This window comes from Pseudophryne corroboree, chromosome 4 (assembly GCF_028390025.1).
Source record: "Pseudophryne corroboree isolate aPseCor3 chromosome 4, aPseCor3.hap2, whole genome shotgun sequence".
In the NCBI taxonomy this organism is placed as follows: domain Eukaryota; kingdom Metazoa; phylum Chordata; class Amphibia; order Anura; family Myobatrachidae; genus Pseudophryne; species Pseudophryne corroboree.
In genome coordinates, this window is record NC_086447.1 from 207675187 (window position 1) to 207688519 (window position 13333).

The window sequence follows — 13333 nt, forward strand, 5'->3', positions numbered from 1 at the left end:
GAGGCATTTGGAGGGCAGATATCTGACGTCAATTCCGGGACCTGCAACGCTGGATTAATCGCACAGGGTAAATAACTCTTACCCTGGTCTTGTTCTACACAAAACATTTTTTGCATAGCAGGGCTGTACAAGCGATTGCAGCCTTGCTATGCAAAAAACCCACTCCTCCATAGGTAGCGTCTACCTGATCGCACGGGCGGCAAAAAGTTGCTGCGTGCGATCAGGTCAGAATGACCCCCATAGCCTAGCTGTGAAGTGAAACAACATTCAACAACAGAACAGTAATTGATAAAACAATACAATCAATGACAAGGGGAGATATAGAAGGACAGAAAAGGAAAAAAACAGTCACTTATACAGTAATATAGTTAAGCTTATACTTATCTATACTTCTGCGCCCCCTGATCTTTTTCTTTTGCGCAGCAGCAGTCCCTGGCTCTCTGCAGCAAGCTACTCAAGTAGCAGCAGCAGCAATGGCATTAGTCTCCGGCCCCCTTGAGCAGTCACCGGCCCCCTCCGTCACGCTCCTCTGATAGCTGCAGCAGCAATCTCCGGCCCCCTTGTGCAGCTCTTTCTGGCAGCAGCAGCAGTTGGCTCTGACCCCTCAGGCAGGCTAAGGGGGCAGCAATTTGTAGCTCGGCCACAGCAGCGTCACCAGTCAGCACCTAGTACCCACTCACACACACATAAACTTGCAGCTCCTCACACACACACAAAATCGCAGCCCCTCACACACTCATACAAAAACAAAAATGCAGCCCCTCACACACACACAAAATTGCAGCCCTTCACACACACATAAAATCGCAGTCCCTCACACACACACAAACTTGCAGCCCCTCACACAAACTTTCACAAAGAGTGGCAGCGGCAGCTCTTACTGCTGCACGCCCCACTCTGCTCAGCACCGGCCCCCTCTCTGGCGCCCGCTCTGTCCCCTCTCCGGCACCTGCTCTGGCCCCCTCTCCGGCACCCACTCCAACCAGCACAGGCACCCGCTCCGGCCCCCCCTAACTGGCACCACTCGCACACACATGCACCCATCAACCACTTCCGGGTCACAGCTTCCGCATCATTCCTCCTCACAGGTCAGCGTCCACATTCGCAGAGTGACACTGTGGATCAGATCCCTCTCAGTTAGGAATGTGAAAACAAACCCATAGACTTTAACAGGGTAATGCCAGCAAAAGCTGGCGGGTTACCCTCGCATCGGAGCCCTGGCGTACATTTGAAAATGTAGTACAGACCCCGAAAACAGGGTTATTACCGCATTTTTGCTCTAGTATATCCTGCCCATTGCCATTTGTTTTGGATGTACTTGGCTGGCTGAATCGCTACTCATCTTGAACTTCCGTCCTGCCGTTATCATAGGCAGTGTACCAAACTCAAACCTGTTTTCATAACATAAAGTTATCACTGTACACCTCGCCAAGTTGGCGATGAATTTCAGCTGCTAATGTGCCCATTAGACAGAAAAATCTGATCACACTATGCACCTCAATGTTTGACCATGTTTCTGCCAGCCCTGTCATCTTACAACTGATGTTGGGACAGTATGGGGTATATTCAATTAAAGTCGGATCCATTCTGACATGCATTTGTCGGAATGGATCAGACAAGGGCTATTCAACGAACAGCCAAATCCGACTGTCGTATTTGAGCCAAATCCAACTGTCAGATTTGGCAGTTCCTAGTGTCCCTACCATGCTGCTGCTGACAGCAGCTGCTGTCCCGTCTTCCTCCCAGCCCGTCCCACTCAGCTGCAGTAGGAAAACTGAGGGGGGAATTGAATAGGTCAGAGCCCCTTCCGACCTGAAAATGTCGAAACCTGACGTCTTTCCGACAAGACGGCAGGTTTCGACTCTAGTTGAATATACCCCTATGACTGATATGAGGTGCAGTGTAATGGCCATGAGGGGAAGCAGTGTCTGCCTGCTCTGGCCTGGCAGGAAAATAGGTCTTGTTACCTTACTTATTGAACCACCCTTGTAGTATTGTAAAATGCATTGGGGGGTTAATTTTTCCATTTTCATCTTGAAAAAGTACAATCAAGCACAAAGGAAAACATAGTTTTTGTCAAAAACATAATGGTAACATAAAAAGTGAATTTAATTTAGAAACATACACAGGTGGGGTAGCTATAATGTAATACATATTCTGTGGAAGGTATGCGTATTGACAGTATCACGTGGCCAGGCTTTATAGCGATCTCATGCACTTCTATAGCTACGGTTACACCAGTGTAGTACAAAAAGGATCTTAAAAGCAAATCTCTAGGAATTACTTTAATTAGGATGTTATCAATTATTCTTGGATAGCTGTCAGACTTGGTAACTGCTGAAATAATATTTTACCAACATTTTTCCCCTGTTTTTCTTTGTCTTTTAGGCCTCTTTAGCTGTTTGGAAGACTATACTTCGTTTTATGGGGGAGCTTCCAGAACCTGTGTTATACTCTCCAAAATCTGGCAGCCAGAGCAGCTCTATGATAACACAAATTTTTGACACCTTAACCAGGAAAAACGACATTCTGGCTGGCATGAGAGATAACAAGGGGGGGGTGAGCAGCAATATAATAATTCTTAGGGCCAGTGGAGCAGACTGAGACATGGGGGGTAATTCAGACCTGATCGATGCTGCGCGTCGAACAGCAGCGACGGGATGGTGAGAAAAAAACAATTGCATGGGTGATCGCAAGGTGATTGACAGGAAGTGGCCGTTTGTGGGTGTCAACTGACCATTTAGCAGGAGTGTCCGGAAAAACACAGGCGGGCTCAGGCGTTGGAGGAAAGGTGTCCGACGTCAGCTCCGGCCCCGATCACCAGGAATACATCGCAGCGGCTGAGTAAGTCCTGGGCTGCGCAGAGACTGCACAAACTGATGTTTGTGCAGCTCTGCTAAAGAAGCGAACACACACTTGCACAGGCTTTACCCCTCCCCCTGTAGGTGGTGACTATCTGATCTCAGGGCTGCAAAAAACGCACCCTAGCGATCAGGTCTGAATTACCCCCATGGATAATAATGACACAGCTGCTGCATCTTTTTACGTAGTCGCTGTGTAAAATTATGCAACAGCCACAGGAGGCATCTTAAGTAAAAAGACGCCCACTGAAGGTTAATCAGGAAGTCCTGTCAAATCATGCTGCTGGAGCCAATGAAGTGCACTCTCTCTCTCTCTCTCTCTTTCCTTCCTTCTGTTTCTTTCATCTGCTCTTTCTCCCTTCAGCAATTCATCCCACTGTTTCTCCTCCTCTCTCCCCTCCTCTTATGCAGTCTGTCTTCTATCGGTTGCTCTTATCATCATTTGATTTTATTGTATAGATCAGTGGTTCTCAAACTCTGTCCTCAGGACCCCACACAGTTCATGTTTGCCAGGTCACCCGGCAGGTGCACTGTGTATCACCTGTCACATTTTAAAAATCTACAGGTGACCTGGAATACATAAACTGCGAGGGGTCCTGAGGACCAAGTTTGAGAACCTGTGGTATAGATTATCCATAACATGACCTTCTTTTCTTTTTTTGTCTTTCCAATTGTACTTTTTGGGACATCCTCACTTATTGTCCTCTACATAGTGTGTTTCCTTACTGTTTGTGGCCAGTGCATCCCTGTGTACCTTTTTCATTTCACTAATGCTCTTATACATTTTTGGTTGTTAATATTGGGATTTTGTTGTTGGTTGTTCTTAAAGAGTGTCTGTGTTTTCATCATGAGGTGGTAGGTGATGTGTAATAATGGGAAATAACAGAAGTGTTTGGAGACTGTAGATGTGTGTTATTGCGGAACCTCACAGTCAGTATTGTGAAGTATCAAGTTATAGCTTTTTGTGTAACTCCTTAAGTTTACTAAGCATTGCAATAAAGTACAGTGATATCTATAGTTTCGATATGCCTTTAACATATGTGGTGGGTGTTTCAGTCACCAAGCAACAACCAGGGAAGAAACTTCAACAAAGAAATATCCTCTATGAAACTGAAAAGATCGTCAAAAGTCACTGAGCAGGTAAAAATGAAAAAGTCCATTAGTATTATTTGCCACAATGGTGTTTTGCACATTTTTCTAATAAATTATATTATATTTATAATGGATATGTAAAAATATTATGTGGCAGTATGTGCAGCAGAGAAATCTTCTCAGATCCCCTCCAAACAACTCTGTCTTTCCTCACTGTGGCAGACGATGCAGGGAGGGAGAGAGGACACCTATCAAAGGATGCGGGGAGGGAGTGGGAAAGAACCTTGGTCAGGGAATGCAGGAGAGAGAGAGAGAGAGGACACCAGTCAGAGGATGCGAAGAAGGAGAAAGGACCCTGTATGAGGATCCAAAGGAGGGTGGGGGATGATCAGTATCACCAGATCCAATGGAGAGGCAGTATCAGGGAGAACTTTCCCTGCAGACACGGATCAGATTCCAGCACTCAATGTAGGCTCATTGTAGTGGATCTCTTGAGAAACAGGGAAAGTATTTCACACTTCCGAAAAGTTGTCTCCATAGAAAGAAGTGATATCTAAAGGAGGTATGATGAGGATTGAGGAGGATGAGGAGAATTGATCAGTAACTTCAATCCATAATTATCACACAACACATTTTTTCAGCAATAGGCTCCTGTGTCTCTATGGGTATACATTTTAAAACATATAAATAAGCACAATTTTAAAAGTGCCCCGGCTTCTCTTCTGACCTACTATACCCCACTGTCTCCAGTGTCCTGAATTGAATTCAGAGATGGTAGATGTAAATAAAGCCTGTTTTACTTTAATATGTGTAAACTTGCAGTCAGTAGCCCACTGGTACCTACTGACAAATAGCTTTGATTGGTCTTCTACAAGCTAGACTAAGAAAACAAGCGCTATACAGTATATTGGCTGCTAAGTTTTCTTGGTTACTATGCGTTGTGTACTGATGAAGTCTTTGTTTACATTAGTAAATGCTAGAGATGTGCATCAGAAATTTTTCGGGTTTTGGTTTTGGATTCGGTTCCGCTGCCGTGTTTTGGATTCGGACGCATTTTGCCAAAACCTCCCTGAAAATTTTTTGTCGGATTCGGGTGTGTTTTGGATTCGGGTGTTTTTTTACAAAAAACCCTCAAAAACAGCTTAAATCATAGAATTTGGGGGTCATTTTGATCCCATAGTATTATTAACCTTAATAACCATAATTTCCACTCATATTCAGTCTATTCTGAACACCTCACACCTCACAATATTATTTTTAGTCCTAAAATTTGCACCGAGGTCGCTGGATGGCTAAGCTAAGCGACACAAGTGGCCGACACAAACACCTGGCCCATCTAGGAGTGGCACTGCAGTGTCAGGCAGGATGGCACTTCAAAAAAATAGTCCCCAAACAGCACATGATGCAAAGAAAAAAAGAGGCGCACCAAGGTCGCTGTGTGACTAAGCTAAGCGACACAAGTGGCCGACACAAACACCTGGCCCATCTAGGAGTGGCACTGCAGTGTCAGGCAGGATGGCACTTCAAAAAAATAGTTCCCAAACAGCACATGATGCAAAGAAAAATGAAAGAAAAAAGAGGTGCAAGATGGAATTGTCCTTGGGCCCTCACACCCACCCTTATGTTGTTGTTGTATTAACAGGACATGCACACTTTAACAAACCCATCATTTCAGCGACAGGGTCTGCCACACGACTGTGACTGAAATGACTGGTTGGTTTGGGCCCCCACCAAAAAAGAAGCAATCAATCTCTCCTTGCACAAACTGGCTCTACAGAGGCAAGATGTCCACCTCATCATCATCCTCCGATTCCTCACCCCTTTCACTGTGTACATCCCCCTCCTCACAGATTATTAATTCGTCCCCACTGAAATCCACCATCTCAGATCCCTGTGTACTTTCTGGAGGCAATTGCTGCTGGTGAATGTCTCCACAGAGAAATTGATTATAATTCATTTTGATGAACATCATCTTCTCCACATTTTCTGGAAGTAACCTCGTACGCCGATTGCTGACAAGGTGAGCGGTTGCACTAAACACTCTTTCGGAGTACACACTGGAGGGAGGGCAATTTAGGTAGAATAAAGCCAGTTTGTGCAAGGGCCTCCAAATTGCCTCTTTTTCCTGCCAGTATACGTACGGACTGTCTGACGTGCCTACTTGGATGCGGTCACTCCTATAATAGTCCACCATTCTTTCAATGGTGAGAGAATCATATGCAGTGACAGTAGACGACATGTCAGTAATCGTTGGCAGGTCCTTCAGTCCGTACCAGATGTCAGCACTCGCTCCAGACTGCTCTGCATCACCGCCAGCGGGTGGGCTCGGAATTCTTAGCCTTTTCCTCGCACCCCCAGTTGCGGGAGAATGTGAAGGAGGAGCTGTTGACGGGTCACGTTCCGCTTGACTTGACAATTTTCTCACCAGCAGGTCTTTGAACCTCTGCAGACTTGTGTCTGCTGGAAAGAGAGATACAACGTAGGTTTTAAATCTAGGATCGAGCACGGTGGCCAAAATGTAGTGCTCTGATTTCAACAGATTGACCACCCGTGAATCCTGGTTAAGCGAATTAAGGGCTCCATCCACAAGTCCCACATGCCTAGCGGAATCACTCTGTTTTAGTTCCTCCTTCAATGTCTCCAGCTTCTTCTGCAAAAGCCTGATGAGGGGAATGACCTGACTCAGGCTGGCAGTGTCTGAACTGACTTCACGTGTGGCAAGTTCAAAGGGTTGCAGAACCTTGCACAACGTTGAAATCATTCTCCACTGCGCTTGAGTCAGGTGCATTCCCCCTCCTTTGCCTATATCGTGGGCAGATGTATAGGCTTGAATGGCCTTTTGCTGCTCCTCCATCCTTTGAAGCACAGGGTTGAATTCCACCTCGTTACCACCTCTTGCTTCAGATGATGGCAGGGCAGGTTCAGGACTGTTTGCTGGTGCTCCAGTGTTCGGCACGCGGTGGCTGAATGCCGAAAGTGGCCCGCAATTCTTCGGGCCACCGACAGCATCTCTTGCACGCCCCTGTCATTTTTTAAATAATTCTGCCCCACCAAATTCAATGTATGTGCAAAACATGGGACGTGCTGGAATTTGCCCAGATGTAATGCACGCACAATATTGGTGGCATTGTCCGATGTCACAAATCCCCAGGAGAGTCCAATTGGGGTAAGCCATTCTGCGATGATGTTCCTCAGTTTCCGTAAGAGGTTGTCAGCTGTGTGCCTCTTATGGAAAGCGGTGATACAAAGCGTAGCCTGCCTAGGAACGAGTTGGCGCTTGCGAGATGCTGCTACTGGTGCCACCGCTGCTGTTCTTGCTGCGGGAGGCAATACATCTACCCAGTGGGCTGTCACAGTCATATAGTCCAGAGTCTGCCCTGCACCACTTGTCCACATGTCCGTGGTTAAGTGGACATTGGGTACAACTGCATTTTTTAGGACACTGGTGACTCTTTTTCTGACGTCTGTGTACATTTTCGGTATCGCCTGCCTAGAGAAATGGAACCTAGATGGTATTTGGTACCGGGGACACAGTACCTCAATCAAGTCTCTAGTTGCCTGTGAATTAACGGTGGATACCGGACACACGTTTCTCACCACCCAGGCTGACAAGACCTGAGTTATCCGCTTTGCAGCAGGATGACTGCTGTGATATTTCATCTTCCTCGCAAAGGACTGTTGGACAGTCAATTGCTTACTGGAAGTAGTACAAGTGGTCTTCCGACTTCCCCTCTGGGATGACGATCGACTGCCAGCTGCAACAACAGCAGCGCCAGCAGCAGTAGGCGTTACACTCAAGGATGCATCGGAGGAATCCCAGGCAGGAGAGGACTCGTCAGACTTGCCAGTGACATGGCCTGCAGGACTATTGGCTTTCCTGTGTAAGGTGGAAATTGACACTAAGGGAGTTGGTGGTGTGGTTTGCAGGAGCTTGGTTACAAGAGGAAGGGATTTAGTGGTCAGTGGACTGCTTCCGCTGTCATCCAAAGTTTTTGAACTTGTCACTGACTTCTGATGAATGCGGTCCAGGTGACGTATAAGGGAGGATGTTCCTAGGTGGTCAACGTCCTTACCCCTACTTATTACAGCTTGACAAAGGCAACACACGGCTTGACACCTGTTGTCCGCATTTGTGTTGAAATAATTCCACACCGAAGAGGTGATTTTTTTTTTGTATTTTGACCAGGCATGTCAATGGCCATATTTGTCCCACGGACAACAGGTGTCTCCCCGGGTGCCTGACTTAAACAAACCACCTCACCATCAGAATCCTCCTTGTCAATTTCCTCCCCAGCGCCAGCAACACCCATATCCTCATCCTGGTGTACTTCAACAGTGACATCTTCAATTTGACTATCAGGAACTGGACTGCGGGTGCTCCTTCCAGCACTTGCAGGGGGCGTGCAAATGGTGGAAGGCGCAAGCTCTTCCCGTCCAGTGTTGGGAAGGTCAGGCATCGCAACCGACACAATTGGACTCTCCTTGGGGATTTGTGATTTAGAAGAACGCACAGTTCTTTGCTGTGCTTTTGCCAGCATAAGTCTTTTCATTTTTCTAGCGAGAGGATGAGTGCTTCCATCCTCATGTGAATATGAACCACTAGCCATGAACATAGGCCAGGGCCTCAGCCGTTCCTTGCCACTCCGTGTCGTAAATGGCATATTGGCAAGTTTACGCTTCTCATCAGACGCTTTTAATTTTGATTTTTGGGTCATTTTACTGAACTTTTGTTTTTTGGATTTTACATGCTCTCTACTATGACATTGGGCATCGGCCTTGGCAGACGACGTTGATGGTATTTCATCGTCTCGGCCATGACTAGTGGCAGCAGCTTCAGCACGAGGTGGAAGTGGATCTTGATCTTTCCCTATTTTAACCTCCACATTTTTGTTCTCCATTTTTTAATGTGTGGAATTATATGCCAGTATCAATAGCAATGGCCTACTACTATATATACTGCGCACAACTGAAATGCACCACAGGTATGGATGGATAGTATACTTGACGACACAGAGGTAGGTAGAGCAGTGGCCTTCCGTACCGTACTGCTATATATACTGGTGGTCACTGTCAGCAAACTGCAAAACTAAAATGCACCACAGGTATAGAATCTAGATGGATAGTATACTTGACGACACAGAGGTAGGTAGAGCAGTGGCCTTCCGTACCGTACTGCTATATATAATGGTGGTCACTGTCAGCAAACTGCAAAACTAAAATGCACCACAGGTATAGAATCTAGATGGATAGTATACTTGACGACACAGAGGTAGGTAGAGCAGTGGCCTTCCGTACCTTACTGCTATATATACTGGTGGTCACTGTCAGCAAACTGCAAAACTTAAATGTACCACAGGTATAGAATCTAGATGGATAGTATACTTGACGACACAGAGGTAGGTAGAGCAGTGGCCTTCCGTACCGTACTGCTATATATACTGGTGGTCACTGTCAGCAAACTGCAAAACTAAAATGCACCACAGGTATAGAATCTAGATGGATAGTATACTTGACGACACAGAGGTAGGTAGAGCAGTGGCCTTTCCGTACCGTACTGCTATATATACTGGTGGTCACTGTCAGCAAACTGCAAAACTAAAATGTACCACAGGTATAGAATCTAGATGGATAGTATACTTGACGACACAGAGGTAGGTAGAGCAGTGGCCTTCTGTACCGTACTGCTATATATACTGGTGGTCACTGTCAGCAAACTGCAAAACTAAAATGCACCACAGGTATAGAATCTAGATGGATAGTATACTTGACGACACAGAGGTAGGTAGAGCAGTGGCCTTCCGTACCGTACTGCTATATATACTGGTGGTCACTGTCAGCAAACTGCAAAACTAAAATGCACCACAGGTATAGAATCTAGATGGATAGTATACTTGACGACACAGAGGTAGGTAGAGCAATGGCCTTCCGTACCGTACTGCTATATATACTGGTGGTCACTGGTCAGCAAAACTCTGCACTGTACTCCTCCTATATAATATACTGGTGGTCCCCAGTACCCACAATAAAGCAGTGTGAGCACAGATATATGCAGCACACTGAGCACAGATATGGAGCGTTTTTCAGGCAGACAACGGATAAAACTGGTGGTCACTGATCAGCAAAACTCTGCACTGTAATCCTCCTATATAATACAGCTGCTCCCCAGTCCCCACAATTAAGCAATAAGCACAAATATTTGCAGCAACATTAATAAACGGAGAGGACGCCAGCCGAGTGAAAATGGCGGCGACGCTCGGCTCCTTATATAGAATCCGAATCTCGCGAGAATCCGACAGCGGGATGATGACGTTCGGGCGCGCTCAGGTTAACCGAGCCATACGGGAGAATCCGAGTATGCCTCGGACCCATGTAAAATGGGTGAAGTTCGGGGGGGTTCGGTTTCCGAGGAACCCGAACCCGCTCATCACTAGTAAATACCCGCTATATCATTTTTTAAGCTGCTGATTTACAAATAAAAAGTACAGTTTATTTTATATAATTTTAGGTTTCGAGTCAGCTGAGCAGTGGGAGAGATATACCTCAGGAGGAAAGCTCTATCATTGATAAACCCATGTCCATGTTGGAGAAAGTACATTTCATAGTAGGCAATGGAATCCTGCGTCCTGAAATCCGGTAAGAAATTTACAAGCTTGCCTAAAATGTGACATGTCATCACCTACAGAATTATAAAAGGTAGCAACATTTATATCTCCTGCTGCTTAATGTAGGAAGGAGAACCTTTTCATACAAGTAGTACATTGATGCACTGCTTTTGCTTACTCTAAAGGGTGCCACACACAACAATGATTTTGCGCGATTTCATGCGATTTCGTCGCTCTGTGAGCGACGTCGTCTAAAGTTTCCCCTCCCGGGCCGGCCGGTCGGCGGCCGACTGTACACACTGAGCGATATGACCGCTCATATCGCTCAGTGACATCACATCTCCGCCAGTCGTGCATGCAGGTCCTGGACGACAGTCCAGATCCTGCATGCATGCACTGCCGACAGCGACGATCGTTGCCGAGCATTGGTCGTCGCTGGAGGCATACACACTTGCCGATAAAATGAGCAACGTCACTCAGGGAGGGGGAAAATGAGCGACGTCGCTCATTTTATCGGCAAGTGTGTATGGACCTTAAGGGTAGCTGCAGAGGCACAATCTGTTAGATACTGTAGCATAATGGTCACTAGGGGGCAGTATCACGGGACAAACCAATGGACAGATGGAATACTGTTTTTTATATTTACTGTCATTTAGGGATGAGATCTACTGTCAGATCTGCAAGCAACTTACTGGAAACAAGAGTAGAACTAGCTACGCACGTGGCTGGATCCTGCTGTCACTGTGTTTAGGCTGCTTTCTACCTACGGAAAAATTTGTCAAGGTAAAGTTATTGTACTGATGGGTGAGCAAAAATATAAGTGCAATTGAAGTTTTAAAATAAAGAGAGGTGACGCTGGGGTGGTAGGACCTTGTAACCTAAAACCTTTGTTATGTTTCTTAATTCTGTTGAGTGGAAGATGTTAGAGATCATCTATATTAGTTGTGCTTTTATCACTGTGATACACACTGTTTGTACCACTGTCCTCATTCTGTATGTACCTGCCAGCTGCCTGTGTCTGACAAAACTTGGTATGCAAAATAAAATGAATGGAAGAGGCTGAACTCTGCATACAATACTGTGAATTGACAATGGGGGTCATTCCGAGTTGTTCGCTCGGTGCCGATTTTCGCTATGCTGCGATTTGTTGCTAACTGCGCATGCGCATGGTACGCAGAGCGCATGCGCTAAGTTATTTAACACAAAACTTAGTAGATTTGCTGGTATTCGAGCGACGCTTTTCAGTCACACTCCTGATTGGTGAATGATTGACAGGAAAGGGGCGTTTCTGGGTGGTAACTGAGCGTTTTCCGGGAGTGTGCTAAAAAACGCAGGCGTGTCGGAAAAACGCGGGAGTGTCTGGAGAAACGGGGGAGTGGCTGGCCGAACGCAGGGCGTGTTTGTGCCGTCAAACCAGGAACTAAACAGACTGAGGTGATCGCAATCTGTGAGTAGGTCTGGAGCTACTCAGAAACTGCAAATAATTATTTAGTAGCAGTTTTGCTAATCTTTCGTTCACAATTCTGCTATGCTAATATACACTCCCAGAGAGCGGCGGCCTAGCGTGTGCAATGCTGCTAAAAGCAGCTAGCGAGCGAACAGCTCGGAATGAGGGCCAATGATCACACAAATAATACGTTTTGCTCTGTGGACATAGCGGAACGTTTGCTGAGTACAGAGCATTGTATCCTGAAATGTGCCTCTTCTATTCATTAGCTTCTTAAAATCATCCATACACTGGGCCTGATTCAAAGTTGTATGCTATGCAGATGTTTTTGCAATTGAGCGATTATCGGCGTACTGTGCATACGCTGCGATTGCACTGCGCATGTGTAATTGTGCCTTTGCGAATCCACTTGCAGTCAGGATTTCATTGCAGAGTGATTGACAGGAAGTGACCATTTAGGGGAATTGACACGGAGTGCTGGCAAAAACGCAGTCTTCATGGCCATTTTTCAGGGCGTGTATATGTTGTCAACTGTGATACACTTCGCTACTGCAGCTTCCAGTCTGCGTAGCCATAGACCTGCTCGAGCAGTCGATGTTCCTCGATTTTTACACGTAGGCTGCAAATATGTACACTTCACTTGCTAACATTAGCAATTCCGTAGCCTAGAAAATTGCAACTATAATTGCATTAGTGTTCAACTCTGAATCAGGCCCGATATACATTTATCAGTATTTCATTTCAGATTACATAGTCTAGAAATCTAGAAATATTACTTGTTATTGCATCTGGTAGTTCTGCAGATTCAGAGAATGTGTAAAATATGGGATGCAGTTATGTGACCGGCGGTCAGGAAGACCGCTGCCAGGACACCAGCGGAGGTATTCGCCGGTCATGCATACCCAACCCGTAAAATATTCTCTCTGTTCTGTTCTCACAGTACCTGCAGAATTATATCCGGGGACAACAGATAGCACACAGCTCTGTGTGTATGAAACAGTTCATCCGAACCATGGCTAATGGAGTACGATCAGAGCCTCCAAGCTGGCTGGAGCTGCAGGTATAGTGCACCACAGGAAAATGGAAATACAGTATTGTATGTCACTCAATTTATTACTAAACATGAGCAGACATGTGTTCCTCTGTACTTGGAAATTACTTCTTGCATGCAAAGCTGTATAGTTCCTGGTTCCACTTGTAGCACTTTCATTTCTAACTTATTTGTACCACTGTAATTGACAGACATTTAAAAGTACACATATTTCTCATAGCAGAATAAAGTTTTACCTAATTGAATCTATGATAAGACAGAAATAAATTACTGTAATTAT

The 13333-nt window shown here is 45.7% G+C and overlaps 1 protein-coding gene across 1 annotated transcript in view; it reads left to right on the forward strand.

Annotated features, from left to right (window-relative positions):
• MYO7B (myosin VIIB) overlaps positions 1-13333 on the forward strand; it is a 501657-nt gene that overhangs the window by 361733 nt on the left and 126591 nt on the right. The window contains exons 24-28 of the mRNA XM_063915865.1: positions 2389-2559; positions 3918-4001; positions 10459-10586; positions 11212-11338; positions 12943-13062. Coding sequence (XP_063771935.1) covers positions 2389-2559; positions 3918-4001; positions 10459-10586; positions 11212-11338; positions 12943-13062 — 630 coding nt within the window. The remainder of the gene's footprint in view (positions 1-2388; positions 2560-3917; positions 4002-10458; positions 10587-11211; positions 11339-12942; positions 13063-13333) is intronic.